Raw genomic sequence first — 15,778 nt, 5'->3', positions numbered from 1 at the left:
CAATCGGTTTATTTGTAAAGCTGCATGTTTTTGGCCAGTTCTGCAGTTTTGGCTGCCTGCAGTTTTGGCATGCATTATAACAAATACTTTTTTTCTACTTATAAACTGTTTGTTGGCGAGGCAGCTTGCTGCCAGCGCGCATCTATGCATTCAGTAAGCTTATCCACAAACACAACCGACGAAGAGCTGCTATTAGTAATGTAAAAGTTGGCAACGTCAATTAGCGAAGTAAGGATAGATAAACAAAATCGAGAAGTCGCCTTAAAATCTAAAAGCTAAACTAAATTACAATTGTTTCTATTCTAAACTAAAAATAATTATTATAAAGTTGGGAAGTTCTTATTACTACAGTGGTTTATATTAGGTAAAAATGTTGAATTCATTTGAGACTACTGAAATACTACATCAATTTACTTATTAGCTAGATTCCCAACATAAATTGTTTCGAGCCTAACCCTAATTCCCATCTAACGTAAAAAGCGCACAATCACGGTAAGGGTAAACAGTTCAATTTCATCGTAAACGACTCTAATTACAATATAATTACTAGAAATCGACAGAAAGCTACGAACGACCACATAAGGGACTAAACGTAAGTCAACTAATCTAAGAACAAACTATGAATCTTATGAAAGCACTGATTGTATAACATAAACTTATATCTATTATTACACTACATAAATGAATTATGAGTAAATTATGCTATTACAATTATGTATAACGTTACCTTTGCCAGGAAAATTATAATTCAGCCGTTGAACAACACCCAGTCTCGTGTTTCATTGCGGCAATTATAGTTACGGATTTAACCCCTTCAGTCCCGTTGGTATAAAACCAACAATTTATAATTTTCGTTTATACTTCGGATATGTCAAGTCGTGGGGCGCACGGTTCCAGTAAGGGCGTTAAAGGGCAAAATAAGGGCAAGAGCTCGAAAACAAAAGTGGTTGAGGTGGTCGATAGTGGTATAATATCAGTGGTGGTCACGGGAGCTCCTGACGAGATGGAAGGTCAAACTTTAGTCGGTAGGACTTGCAAATCTTGTGAAGGTCGGATTCCGATGAAATGGTGCAGTGTGACAAGTGCGATAAGTGGCATCATTTTGGCTGTGTTGGTGTTACGGAGGAGGTGGCGGACCACAGTTGGAGCTGTCAAAGTGCTTATCGGCAGAATGGGCTCAGCGAACTGGATCTACCTCCAGCAAACAACTCCAACCAGCACGTGGTGCGAAGAATGGCACGGATGTGGTAAATCAGCGAATGTCAGAGGATCCGGATAAGAAATGCGAGCAAGGTTCAGTAGCAGTTCTCGACGTAGATAAGGAGCAGGCCAGTAGTCAAAAGGAAGCGGATGGCAAGCAGTCACGTTCAGGAAGCAAAGGCCCAAAGGAAACGAATAGCAAACAGGTACAGTCAGATAGCAAAAAGGCCAACAGTCTGGAAGAATCAAGTATTTTGTCGATATCATCGTCCCGTAGATCTTCAGGAACACTACTAAAGCTACAATTACAGAAACTAGAGGAGGAAGAGAGGCTGGCAAGAGATTTCCTAGAAAGAAAGTATGCACTTTTAGAGGAAGCAGCAAGTGAGAAAAGTTCTAGGGCGAGCTCAAGCTTAAGTCGAGTGCGCGACTGGGTGCATGGCAACAAAACCAATCGGAAAGAGGGATCTATGCTGAACCCGAATGAGGATATCTTCGATCCAGAGAGACACTCCACGAAAAATCCAGCACAATTTGAAAGTTTAAATCCCTTAGCAGCACAGCGAGAGCGGATGGTTGCACTAAAGGCAGGATCAACTAACCATTGGAAGAACCTTCTCGGTGAAAGCAACGTCCAATGATGTCGGTAGGCCAACCCATTCAGCAGGGGTTCTGGCAAATCGGGAATGTGGTCCCGAGCGATTACTATCGATGCGTCACTACGCTAGTGGAAGATCAAAGCATCAGGAGGAATCAGACGACCAATGTCTGCTCAGCAAGAGGCAATTGGCGGCACGTCAAAGCGTTATCGAAGGACCTGCCGAGCTTTCTGGGAATCCGGAAGAGTGGCCTATATTTTATTCCTCTTATATGAATACAACAACCATGTGCGGGTACACGGATGCGGAGAATGCAGTCCGATTGCAAAAAAGCCTAACAGGTAAGGCATACGACACTGTAAAGAGCCGTTTGATGCATCCATCGAATATGAAAGGAGTCATTGCTACACTTCGGATGCGTGATTTGGACAGCCTGAAGCAATTGTTCATTCGCTTATAGCGAAGATTACAGCTTACCTCCATTACGAGAAGACAAATTGGAGACAATAGTGGATTTTGCTGTTGAAGTTCAAAATTTCTGCGCGATCATAGATGCATGCGAGCTGGAGGATCATCTATATAATGTGTCTCTTTTGCATCAACTCGTTAGTAAACTACCGCCATCTATCAAATTGGACTGGGCAAGATATCGGCAGACATTTTCTCGAGTCAACCTCACGACCTTTGGAAACTGGATAAACTCTTTAGCAGAAGCGGCTAGTACTGTGATTATACCTGGAGTCCAGAGTTCCAAGTATCCAAAGACCGAGACCAGGCCAACAAAGAAAAACACAGGATTTCTCAACGCGCACACAGCATCTAGCGAATCTGAATCGGAGCCGCCGAAGGAAACTAATAGGAAAACTCTAAATGAATGTTTGGTTTGTAAGGGGAGCTGCAAGACAATAGAAAAATGCAAGCAATTTCAGGAGTTATCTAGAGATTCGCGTTGGGCAATAATACGTGACTGCAATTTGTGCCGCCGTTGTCTTACAACGCACAGCGGACTATGCAAGGTTAAGATATGCGGTAAAAATGGTTGCACGCGGAAGCATCATGAGCTGCTACATAACGCAAACCAAGACAAAAGAGAGGAGAACCCAGCGACTGAAGAACACAGACAAGAGCGACAGGGAACGAGTACATCACGGCACGATTGCAACACTCATCGCTCTGGCACCAGCATCTCTCTGTTCCGTTATCTTCCAGTTACTCTTAATGGAAAGAATGGAAACGTCCAACCTTTGCATTTTAGACGAAGGATCAAAGCTCACTCTCATGGATGAAGATCTCGCTGACGAGTTGGGATTGGATGGAATTGAAAACCCGTTATACCTTCGATGGACTGGTGGGACTGAGCGTTGCGAAGAAGGCTCCTGTACTACTACCGTTTCGATTGCAGGCACATACAGTGGAGCAAGAAGGTTTGAACTAAATGAAGTGCGAACAGTAAAGGAACTCCAGCTGCCAACACAGTCGCTAGATGCAGAGAACATGAAAAAGCAGTTTCCTCATCTGCGTGGCTTACCCATTGAGTCATACAAATGCGCTCGTCCTCGAATTTTGATTGGCCTGAAGCACGCACATGTGAGTCTTGTTCTGCAAAGTCGAGAGGGAAGGCATGAGCAACCAATCGCAATCAAGACTCGATTGGGATGGACCGTATGCGGTGGAAGCGATGCAGAGAATGCGCCTAACATGGTACATTACTCTTTTCATGTAGGAATGCGCGAAGGTAGTACGGATGAAGACCTGCATCAGGCTATGAAGGAATATTTCGCTCTCGATAGCCTTGGTGTGACAAAGTCTAGTGAAGCACTATTGTCCTCTGAGGATCAGCGTAGCTGTAGATTACTGGAATCACTAACGAAATTCAACGGTGAACGGTATGAAACAGGTCTGCTCTGGCGCTATGACGACATCCGTCTACCGGACAGTCGACCAATGGCACTACGACGACATCGTTTATTGGAAAAGCGACTGCGCAAGGATCCAGACCTAGAAAAGATCATGAATCAGAAAATTAAAGAATATCTTGAAAAGGGGTACATTCGTAAACTGCCTAAGGAAGAAGACGTACGTTCCACCTCACGTTCGTGGTATCTACCCATATTCCCAGTGATTAATCCGAACAAGCCGGGAAAAGTGCGAATGGTTTGGGATGCCGCAGCTACAATTTTGGAGTCTCGCTGAATTCCGCTCTTCTAAAAGGTCCCGATCAGCTGTGCTCGCTGTTTGCCATTCTACTCCAGTTCCGTGAGCATTGCATTGGACTAACCGGCGACATACGTGAGATGTATCACCAGGTTGTAATTCGGGATCAGGACTGCCCATGTCAACGATTCTTCTGGAAGGACGACACTGGGGAAGTTGCCGTTTTCGAAATGCGCGTAATGACTTTCGGAGCGTGTTGCTCGCCCAGCAGCGCCCAATTCGTCAAAAATATAAATGCGGAACGGTTCACAGAAAAGTATCCAAAAGCGGTTGACACCATCATCAAACGTCACTATGTGGATGACATGTTAGTGAGCGTGGAGACGGAAGAGGAAGCTATTCTTTTAGCGCATCAAGTAAAATACGTACACTCTCATGGCGGGTTTGAAATCCGTAACTGGATAAGCAACTCCCCGGCAGTACTGAAATCACTCGGAGAAATTGACACGAAGACGAAGAATCTAGACGTTTCAGCTGAACTAGCTACGGAGAAAGTATTGGGACTATGGTGGTGCACTCAAAAAGACACGTTTACGTTCAAAATAGGATGGACCCGTTATGACGAAGCGCTGTTGACTGGAAGACGACGACCCTCGAAGCGCGAAGTGTTGAAAGTGCTCATGACAATTTTTGACCCCCTCGGTATGATTGCTCACTTCCTTATCTTTTTGAAGGTTTTATTGCAAGAAATTTGGCGATCTGGTATTCAATGGGATGAAGAAATCAATGACGTTCTATTTTTCAAATGGCAAACTTGGCTACAAGTGCTACCAGAAGTCGAAAGCGTTCAAATACCTCGATGCTACAATGCTCAAAAATCTCCAAACAGTGACGTAGAACTGCACACATTCGTTGACGCTAGTGAGAACGCATTTGCTGCCGTGTCATATCTTCGTTTCAATGATAGTGATGCAGTTGAATGTGTAATTGTTGCGGCAAAAACACGAGTAGCTCCACTGAAATTTCAGTCTATACCTGAGGCTTGAGCTACAAGCTGCAGTTTTAGGAGCACGATTGGCGCAGACCATACTGGAATCCCTATCCTTTGGAGTAGCACGCCGTTGCTTTTGGGTGATTCCGAGACGTATTGTGTTGGATCAATTCGGATCACCGTCGCTTTACACAATTTGTAGCCCACCGTGTTAGTGAACTACTCGATACCACGGAGGCAAGAGAGTGGCGCTGGGTGCCAACGAAATACAACGTTGCAGATGATGCCACCAAATGGCAGGGACGACCTGATCTGACCGTTGGTAGTAGATGGTTTACTGGACCTAGATTTTTAAGGCAGCCCGAAGCGGAGTGGCCGCAACAAACTCAAGTCCACAAAGCAACACGAGAGGAGCTGCGTACCCATCTGGTTGCCCATATCTCACCGGTATCACCAGCAATTCCTATCACAGACTACTCTAACTGGAGACGACTAATCAAAGTAATCGGCTTCATACTTCGTTTTCCGGACAACTGTCGACGCCGGATTCAGGGTCAAGCTATCACCAATGGTCCATTACGTACAGAGGAATTACGCGCAGCCGAAAATAGTATCTTTCGGTTAGTTCAACGAGAGTCCTACGCTGCGGAAATTTCTATCCTAACCCAAGGCAAGCAGATCCCACAAAACAGTCAACTTTACAAATCAACCCCGTTTCTGGACGACGACGGAGTACTGCGGATGCGAGGCCGGACTTCCGGCTGTGCGTTCATAAGCGAAGAAGCAAAAAATCCAATAATCCTACCCCGTGATCATCATGTTACCACTTTAATCATAGCACATTATCATGCCAAATACCACCACCTCAACCAAGAGACTGTAGTAAACGAATTACGCCAGAAATATGTAATCTCACGAATCCGTGTATGCTGTGCCAAGGTGAGAAAAAATTGTCAACGTTGCAAAAACGATCGAGCTACACCCCTTCCGCCAATAATGGCAGACCTGCCTGCCGCAAGGTTAGCGGTGTATAGTCGACCTTTCACTCACGTAGGGATTGACTATTTCGGACCTATGGAAGTAGCTATTGGAAGAAGAGTCGAGAAACGATGGGGGATGCTGGCCACGTGCATGACAACTCGAGCGGTTCACATCGAGGTTGCTCACTCGCTTAACACACAATCTTGCGTTATGGTGATACGCAACATGATAGCTCGACGTGGTGTACCGCGCCACATATATTGCGACCGCGGAACAAATTTTATTGGGACAAGCAAAGAATTAAAGTCTGCTATGGAAGAACTCAACGAAGATGTTATTTTAAACGAATTTACTAGCTCTGAGACCACTTGGTCTTTTAATCCGCCGTTAGCCCCACATATGGGCGGGAGCTGGGAGCGTCTGATTCGTAGCATAAAAAATAGTTTGAGATCACTGAATCTTCCGCATAGGCCGTCCGATGAAGTATTGCGAAATGCGTTGATCGAAATCGAGAACACGATAAACTCAAGACCGCTTACACACATTCCTATTGAAGATGAGTCAGCCCCAGTTCTAACCCCCAACCACATCCTTCTTGGGAGTTCTAATGGAGTTAAACCGCTTACGGCACTCAACGATACTAGCACCATCGTGCGGCAATGCTGGCGTTCTTCCCAAATTATTGCCAACCAATTTTGGAGACGCTGGATATTGCAGTATTTACCAGAAATAACAAGGAGAACGAAGTGGTATTCCCACACAGCGCGACCAGTGAAAGTCGGTGACATAGTTGTTATCGTGGATCAAACACTTCCTCGCAATTGCTGGCCAAAGGGTCGGATAATAGCAGTTCGTCCAAGTAAAGATGGAGAAGTAAGATCAGCAACAGTTCGTACGATTGCTGGTATATACGAAAGGCCGGTGGTCAAGCTAGCAGTACTGGACGTCGAGCGCGAAGTGGAGTAGCAGTCTGAGGAGTCAGCGTACCTGGGGGGAGTGTTGGCGAGGCAGCTTGCTGCCAGCGCGCATCTATGCATTCAGTAAGCTTATCCACAAACACAACCGACGAAGAGCTGCTATAGGTAATGTAAAAGTTGGCAACGTCAATTAGCGAAGTAAGGATATATAAACAAAATCGAGAAGTCGCCTTAAAATCTAAAAGCTAAACTAAATTACAATTGTTTCTATTCTAAACTAAAAATAATTATTATAAAGTTGGGAAGTTCTTATTACTACAGTGGTTTATATTAGGTAAAAATGTTGAATTCATTTGAGACTACTGAAATACTACATCAATTTACTTATTAGCTAGATTCCCAACATAAATTGTTTCGAGCCTAACCCTAATTCCCATCTAACGTAAAAAGCGCACAATCACGGTAAGGGTAAACAGTTCAATTTCATCGTAAACGACTCTAATTACAATATAATTACTAGAAATCGACAGAAAGCTACGAACGACCACATAAGGGACTAAACGTAAGTCAACTAATCTAAGAACAAACTATGAATCTTATGAAAGCACTGATTGTATAACATAAACTTATATCTATTATCACTAGCGTGCACAGCGATCATATGAAGGGGGGGCACGGAATGACAAAGGTGCATAATAGTCCAAAGTGGTGGCGTGGTGCGAGGTGCGAAAGGTGCATGATGCAATAAAAGGTATCTGGTAATAATAGCTTATCAGATGGTGTAAAAATGATCACACAGAATAAGGTGCAAGGAGATATTGATGAAAGAAAGAGCTTTTCGAAAAAATCACCCCACCGCCAGAGTGTTCTGTTTAGTTTCACAATAATATTAAGGTGGTAAACTCAATCAACCTTGCTAAATATGTACAAAAACACCACCTGAAATGTGAAGCAGCAAAAGTTGGACCGAGGTGAATGCATCGAAGACTAAGTATATGCTAGTGAGCGGAACCAAGTGCGACAGGGCTCGTCTGAGAAACAGTGTTACGATAGAGGTGGTCTTCTTCTTTGGCGGTGTGCAGAAAGGTGTGTGGCGGGAAAGTATGAACCACGAGCATGCTCAACTCTACGGCGAACCCAGGGAAGGGTACGATGGGCAGGACATGTTGCAAGAATGCCAGACAGCAACCCTGCAAAGGTGGTGTTTTCGACCAACCCGGCAGGTACTAGAAGGCGTAGAACGCAGCGAGCGAGGTGGGCTGACTAGGTGCAAAACGGCTTGCCAAGCGTGGGGCGCAACCGTGGCCTCGAACCGTGTATCCAATTCTCCGCGAGCGGTAATGGCCGCAAGCTTGCCTGTGGGCTAGTCTCTGGAGAAACTTACATTTTTTTATCAGACACTTTTTCGCGCAGTCTTTTGTACATGCTAAGGTTTTTCTTATAATTGGTTTTGCTCCGTTACACTTTTTGTATTAAACCTTTAAAATTTTATATAGATCGCCACGCTGCTCGGAACACTAACCCCTCGCTCCCACTTAGAAGCGTGACGTACTTTGTGGATGATGCCTATTTCTTTTCTGCAGCTTTATAATCAGACTAGAGCATGCTACACAAATTTTCACGGGATATGGTTTATAATTTTCACGGGTAATCTTTTTATTTTAATCAGGAAATGCTTTATTGGGATTCTTTTATATTCACACAAGCAAAACCACAATAGTACTTCTTTGACTTTCTAAGGAAAATTATTTTTCATTTTAACGCGATTTTTTTCTGAATTTCCACGAAAATACTTCTCTGCACGCAGCACTTTCTTACTTGAATTTTCACTGAAAATGAAACTGAAGAAGAGATTCTACTAAAACTCCACGGGATTTTTCTCAAGTTGTCAAGGTGAATTATAACATTTTCAAAGAAAGCTCAAAATTTTAATTAACTTTAACATGAAGTGCATTTAAATTACACAAAATTTATCAGCATTCCTACAGGAAATTAATCTTAACTACCACAGGAAAATATTCTTAATTACCATGAGAAATTCTTATAAATATCGACGAAATATTCTACTAATTCGCCAAATGTCCTATTTGTAGATATTCAGAATTTTTTTTCTTTATTTGCATAGGAAATTCTAATCAAATTCGTAAGTTCTGAACTTCTCCGGATGTTCTCCAGGCATTTTTTTTAGATATTTTCATGAGCATTTTTTTTTCGATTTTTCACACGAAACTTCGATTTTTTAACGATAAATTTGTATTTATTTTCTAGTATTTGTTTTTAACAATAAATTTACATTATATGTTGTTGGCCACATGGCCCTTGATCTTAAGAATTATTAATTTCTTTATATAATTAAAGTTTTCGCACCGGGGAAGTTAATCGTACATAGTAGCCTGAGCAAGGATTTGTTTAATGAAATAAAGACTTAAAACTAAATTTGATATTCTAACTATTCTATATACAGTACGATAAAATTTGATAACCTTATTTGGTACGAGCGCCCTAATTGCATCTTGGTCAGAGGAAAAGCAACAGACCCTAAACTTTTCTTTGTGCTCACCAAAGCGATCTTGCAATGTTTTAATCTCGGTCAGACGGTGGACCTCAGATGTTCTTTTCCTGGTGAGGTGTTCATGCAGGGTTGTTAATAGATAAATTATCATCGATAATTTAACGTCCCCTACGACGACGATGACGGTTGTACGATGATGCTTCGTTGGCGATAAAGTGAGCGTTGATTCAACGTTATCGTTATCTTGTATTCGTTGATTTATCTATAATTATCGAGTTAACGGTAACATGTACTACAGTTATTTTCAGAATTGCTTCAGTGACATCCTTAAATCATGGGGTTAAATTGGTAAGAAGAACTTCAAGAGAAATACTTCCGGAGAGAATTTCGGAGCAATATCCGCAGGAATTTTCCGAGGAACTTCGGATGAATTTCTCGAAGAACTGCCGAAGGAAATTTTAGAGGAATTTCCATGGGGATTCTCAGATGAACTTCTGGGGGAATTCATAGATGATCCTTTGAAAGAATTCCAAGAGAAACTTCCGTAGGAATTTCCTGAAGAACTTCAATAGAATATATCGAAGGATCTTTCGGAGGGATTTTCGTTGTAATTTCCATAGAAATTTCGGAGGAATTCCCAGAGGAAATTTTGTACGAATTTTCAGGGTGGAATTTCTGAAGGAATTCCCAAAGGAACTTTCAAAGGAATTCCAAGAAGAACAAAAGAATTCCAAGAGGAGTCCGGAACAGCTTCCATGGGAATATCCTGAAGAGCTTCTGGAGAAATTATAGGGGAATTTACGGATGAATTCACGTAAGAACCTTTGGAGGTATTCCTAAGTGAACTTTCGTAGAGCTTCCCAGAGGAACTTCTGGATAATCTTCTGTAGGCATTGGAAGTTCTTAATTCCAAAGGAATTTTTGAATGAATTTCCTAAAGTATGTCCGGAAGAATTACCGGAGGAACTTCCGGATGAATTTCTGGAGGAATTTCCTGAAGAGCACCCGATGGAATTTGCTAAAGAACTTCTGGAGTCATTTGTTGAGGAACTTTCGAAGAAGTTCCCAGAGGAGCATTTAACGGAGGAATGCTGCTGAAATTTCTGGATGAATTCCCGAAGGAATTCTTTGAGGAACTTCCGAAGAAAGTCCCGGAGGAGCTACTTGAGAAATTTCCAGAATAACTTCCAGAAGAATTGCCAGAATAGCTTCCAAGAAGTTCTAAGACGAACTTCCAGAAGAATTTCCAGATGAAATTTTAAGGGAATTCCTAGAGGAACTGTCGGAGGAATTCCCAGAGGGACTATCAATGGAATTCTTAGAGGAACTTCCGGAAAATGCCAAGAAGAGGAACTTCGGTAGGGATTCCCTGAAGAACTTAAAAATTCTCAATTCTCTGAGCAACTTCCGTAGAGATTTTCGTAGAATCTTCCGGAGGATTGTCTAGAGGAACTTCCCGAAGAATTCTTGGAGGAACTCCCGAAGGAATATCTAAAAAAAAACTTCCAGAAGAATTCTAGAGACATTCCCAGAGGAAATTCCGTTGGAATTCCGAGTGGAATTTCCGGAGCAATCCACAGAGGAACTTCTAGAGGAATTATAGAAATTCCCCGAAGAACTTCAAGAAATTTTCGGAGCAACTTCCACTCATCATGATTAAGTACTTTTTATATGCTATCTCTTTTTCGCTGCTGCGAAATTTACCCATTTTTTATGTTCAGTGGTATAACTTGATGGCACAACTTATTAAACGAGCTATGATATGCCTGAACTTAAAAAAACTATGAGTTTTACAGCAGAGAGAAAGGGATAGCAAAGAAAAAGACCCATGGGTGACTTGAGTTTCAGCGTGTAAGGAAGATAGTTGACGGGCTTCATGGCCGTGTGATTAGTGTTTACATGCAATCAAAAGGCATTGTGCTGCATTACCATTCGTGCGATAAGTGCGATTACCACCTCAGTCGCTATACATTTTGTAAGGAAACATTGTTCGGCAGAGCCAAAGACGTTATATGCTGGTAACGTTGGTCCGTTATCTAGTGTGATGCTTCCTTTAAAGGGCGAAATGCTTACTGGTAGCAATAAAACGTTCAGTGTCTTCAAGAAAAAGGTAACTAATTCGGTATATAGCCCCGGAACATTAACTTAAAATTGATTATGATAAATTCCTGAAGCCTTCTGCAGTATTCAGGATATCCTTAGGATCTAAATAAATAGTTTTTGGACATTGAAGACAAATTAAAAATCGTAAATAATTCAGGGATTTACTGGAAATATGTGAGATTTTATTAGTATTTCAGAATATCACGAAATATACACATTCATGAGAATTTCTTTGCATTGGCATTTTTAAATTATCTCTGTTTTTTAGTATAATTCTAACAATTCCTTAATATTTTTGAAAATTCACTAACTAAATGGGTGGAAATTCCCTGTAGATATTGGGCGTTTTTGTATAAATATCAGACATTTTTTGGATATCGCTAAAAAGTTTGAAAATTTTTAAAAGACTTCTAAGAAAAAATGAAAATCATTATATTTTCCAGGAAATAAAATCCCTTGTTTTTTTTTTGCTCCAGAGCTTCCTTCTGGAATTCCATAACAACTTCCGAAAGAAATTTTACGGGAAGTATTTCCATTGATTCCAGCAGAAGTTCCTCCAAGAATTCCTCTGAAAGTTTATCCAAAAATTCCTCCGGAAGGTCTTCCAGAACTCCTTCGAGGATATTCTGCGGATGTTACTCCAGGAATTCCCCGGATGTTTCTTCAAGAGTTCCTCCATGAGCTCCTTCAGAAATTCCTCCAGAAGTTTCTCAACGAATTCCTTCGAAAGTTCTTCCAGAAACTCCCCTGGAAGTACCTCCAAGAATTCCTCCAGAAGAATCTTTGGGCATTTCTCCGAAGTTCCTACAGTCAGAAATCTTACCAGTTCCTCTAACAATATCTCCAAAAGTACATTTGAAAGTTTCTTAAAAACATCCTCCAAATATTTCTACAAGAATTCCTCCAGAAGTTCCTCTAGTAATCTCTCCGAAATTTCATCCAGTAATTCTACAGAAAGTACATCCGGGAAGTCCTCAGAAATTTCCTTCTCGAACACTTCGAAGTCCTTCTGGCAGTTTCTGCAAAAGTTAATTCGAGAGAATTTTAATGGAATTCCTCCACATTTATTTCAAGACGTCCTCCGTCAGTTCATCCAGAAATTCCTACAAAACTTCATCCAGTAATTCCCCTAAAGTTCCTCCAGGAGTTCTTTCGTAAGTACCTTCTGGAAATACTGCGGCAGTTCATAGAAGAAATTTCTGTAAATTACTTCAGAAATTCCTGAACTGTGCGGTAAGATGCGGGGCTACAAAGCAAGAGCATACTGAGAGTGGCTGGGTTCGATTCCCGGTCCGGTCTAGGAAATTTTCAGTTTGGAAATTGTCTCGACTTCCCTGGGCATAAAAGTATCATCGTGTTAGTCTCATGATATACGAATGCAAAAAATGGTAACTTGGCATAGAAACCTCACAGTTGATAACTGTGGAAGGGCTTAATGAACATTAAGCTGCGAGGCGGCAATGTCCCAGTGTGCGATGTAATGCCAATAAGAATAAGAAGAATTCCTCTGAAACTTCCTCAAGGAATTCCTCCAGGATTCCCCCCGAAGTTTCTGCAGGGATTCCTGTGACAGTTGCTTCAGAGATTTATCTGGTAGTTTCAACAGTAATTCTTCATAGAATTTCTCTGGAAACTTCCTCCAAGGATTCCTCGGGAAATTCCCCCAAAAAGTCCTCAGGAAGTTCCTCCAGGAATTCCAAGGAAGTTTTTCCAGCAATTCCGCCGGAACTTCCTCCCGGAATTCTTCCAGAAGTTTCCCCAGAAATTCTTTTGAAGAATTTCTACGGAAGTTACTCCAGGAGTTCCTCCGGAAGCTTCTTCATGAAGTCCTCTGAAAGTTTATCCAGGAATTGTTTCGAAAGTACATCCATGAATTCATTCGGAAATAGCACCAGGAACTTCTCCGGACAGTTCCTCAAGGAATTCCTCCAGGATTTCCCTGAAAGTTACTACAGAAATTCCTGTGACAGTTCTGACAGAAATTCCTGTGACAAATTTCTCTGGTAGTTTCAACAGGAATTCTCCATAGAATTTCTCCGATAACTTCCTCAAAGAAGTCCTCCGGAAGTTCCTCCAGAAATTCTTCCGGAAGTTCCTTAAAAAAATCCACGGAAGTTCTGCAGAAGGGGGAGGGAAGAATATCACCCTTCATACGGGAGCTTGGCAGAAGGAAGGTCGTGCGATATATGCCATCACAAATATTGCCCTCCGCTCGCTTTCAAATCGACTTCAATAAAAAAAAAACATTCTTCATGCCTGCCGTATCCTAACGGAACTATCAATTCTATACTTTCGCCTCAAATGCTATCATGAACATGTACGTCCAAGTTTGGAAGATGATATTACACCCAAAATAATCGTAACGTCATATCTACGTGAATATATACGTGGATTTTTTCCACAACACTTTTCACGTAACGGTTAAGTGACTCAAAGGTACGGGAACTCAGTTCCACTCAATCGGATGTCACCAGCGTTTCACGTAAAAGCTACGTAACTGCTTCATGGCTTTGAAGGTTCATTTAATGTACTTTGTTTATTTTTCTACTTCCACAAATAAGAATAATAAACAATAAAAATCTTTATGTTTTTATTTAAGAAAAAGGAAACAAACATATTTATAACTTTTAATTACACATGGGAAATTTGTTTTTATTGTTAAATTCGGTGGTCATCTTCTGGTGTCCGGAAACCGAAGCAGAGCGCCGCAGAAAGCAATTGAAAAACTCGTTGTTTATATGTTGTGGGATGGAAAGTTGGATTTAGGTTGGTAGATTTCTCCATGATGAAGGTGATCAATTTGCTGCGAACATATGTGAATGCATTATTGCAGAACAGATCAAAAGATATCGTAAATAGTACTAACCTTATGAGAAATTGATAACTGCGTGATTGATAATTGTTGGCACACAACACTGACTTGCATATCCAGCATTTCGCGCACGGTAAAGGCTGCCGTTTTTTGGCACTTGGCTGCCTAGAATTTGACAGCTGAGTGAGTTCTCAGCCAATGCATCAATGACATGAAATTCACGTATATCGTATAGTATATTTTGGTGAATTTCATGAACAATTTGTTCAATTTTCACGCTATACCCTTATGTTTTATATGCATCAGGTGAAATTAGTGGTATTGGTGAACTTTAGTGGCTACGTGATTTTTCCTGTAAAGTTTACGAGTAGATTATTTTGCGTGTAGTATTTCCATATCATTGTAAATCGTTTAACTTCACGTAGAAGTAACACACACGAAATCATTAATTTAATAACGTTGAAGTTCGTCTAGGAATTCTTGCAAAAGTTTATTCGGAAGAATTTCACGGAAATTCTCCTGGAATTTCTCCGAAAGTCCTCCAGAACATTTTTGGAGCATTTTTCGAAGGAATGGGTGAAGAAACTTCAAGAGGAATTCCTGAAGGAACTTCTGGAGGAGTTCCTGGAGAATCATCCGGAGAATTTCCTTGAGGAACTTTCGGAGGAATTCTTGAAAGAACTTTCGGAAGATTTTCTGGAGGTACCTGAAAAACCATTCCTGGAAGTACTTGCGTAATATTTCCTTGAGGAGTCTAGCGCGTAAAAACGTCTAGCTCACGTTTAATGCACTTATCCTAAACCGATTTCCTTGCCCAAAATCTCGCTCAAAATACTTTATTTTTACCGCACGAGAAAGGCATCATCACCGCTAGGTGGATTAATCTGAGTTTTTTGGAAAGTATTCTGATTTTTACAACGGAGTGAGTATCGAGAGGTCAATATTCTTTGGAATGAACTTTCAAAAGAATTGCTTCAGAAACATTATTTTATTCTTGAAGGATATATCAGAGAACTTACCCGAGGTACTTTCGGAAGAGTTCCTGGAGGAACTTCCAGAGACATTTCTGGAGGTACTTGCTCCGTCTAGTCTTTTCCGGAGGAATTATTGCACTGGACCAACTTGAGGAAAAATAGTTATATTGGTTTCAAGAGGAATTTCTCCATGAACTTACGGAGGATTTTTTGTAGAAATTTCTGGAGGATTTTCTCAAGAAACTTTCGAGTGTGGAGATATTGCTAAAGGGTTGATTTCCAGATAAATGATTGAGGTAACTTCCGGAGGACTGCTTGAAGGAATTTTCGGAGTAACTCCTTAAGTTACTTCTAGAAGAGTTCTTGTAAGAATTCCATGGAGGTGCATACGAAAGAATTCATGGGAAACTTTCAGAAGAATCTCTGGTGGAATTTCGTAGTAATTGCCGGAAGAATTTCGAATGAACTTTTCAGATATTGCTATTGGAAGTCCATGGTTTTTTTCATGGTTTTTTTGGAAATAAATTCTATAGTA

The 15,778-nt window shown here is 41.3% G+C and overlaps 1 protein-coding gene and 3 long non-coding RNA genes across 4 annotated transcripts; 3 read left to right on the top strand and 1 right to left on the bottom strand.

The window, feature by feature from the left end:
• Positions 1-240: 240 nt before the first annotated feature.
• LOC134208291 (uncharacterized) lies at positions 241-804 on the top strand. The gene is made up of 3 exons (XR_009978599.1): positions 241-364; positions 422-492; positions 551-804. It is a non-coding gene; the product is annotated as an uncharacterized LOC134208291 (long non-coding RNA).
• A 2,030-nt stretch (positions 805-2,834) lies between these two features.
• Positions 2,835-5,968, top strand: LOC134206736 (uncharacterized). The gene is made up of 4 exons (XM_062682464.1): positions 2,835-3,891; positions 4,011-4,655; positions 5,147-5,883; positions 5,948-5,968. Exons 1-4 carry the CDS (start codon positions 2,835-2,837, stop codon positions 5,966-5,968), a joined length of 2,460 nt encoding a protein of 819 aa, XP_062538448.1.
• A 466-nt stretch (positions 5,969-6,434) lies between these two features.
• LOC134208283 (uncharacterized) lies at positions 6,435-7,404 on the top strand. The gene is made up of 3 exons (XR_009978596.1): positions 6,435-7,176; positions 7,234-7,304; positions 7,363-7,404. It is a non-coding gene; the product is annotated as an uncharacterized LOC134208283 (long non-coding RNA).
• Positions 7,405-13,975: 6,571 nt separating this feature from the next.
• Positions 13,976-14,615, bottom strand: LOC134208274 (uncharacterized). The gene is made up of 2 exons (XR_009978589.1): positions 14,324-14,615; positions 13,976-14,260 (listed from the first exon to the last, which is right to left on the bottom strand). It is a non-coding gene; the product is annotated as an uncharacterized LOC134208274 (long non-coding RNA).
• Between the last annotated feature and the right edge of the window lie 1,163 nt (positions 14,616-15,778).

The sequence above is a fragment of the Armigeres subalbatus genome, chromosome 1 (assembly GCF_024139115.2).
Source record: "Armigeres subalbatus isolate Guangzhou_Male chromosome 1, GZ_Asu_2, whole genome shotgun sequence".
Taxonomy (NCBI): domain Eukaryota; kingdom Metazoa; phylum Arthropoda; class Insecta; order Diptera; family Culicidae; genus Armigeres; species Armigeres subalbatus.
Note: the sequence above shows the minus strand (reverse complement) of the source record. Positions and strands in the feature narration are given on the sequence as shown.

Bases quoted from the DNA above. Each gene is read 5' to 3' on its own strand.
- LOC134206736 (XM_062682464.1), top strand. From the start codon at position 2,835: ATGGTTGCACGCGGAAGCATCATGAGCTGCTACATAACGCAAACCAAG. The intron at 4,656-5,146 runs GTATGATTGCTC...CACAATTTGTAG, and splicing joins GACAATTTTTGACCCCCTCG to CCCACCGTGTTAGTGAACTA. The intron at 5,884-5,947 runs GTGAGAAAAAAT...CAATAATGGCAG, and splicing joins TCCGTGTATGCTGTGCCAAG to ACCTGCCTGCCGCAAGGTTA.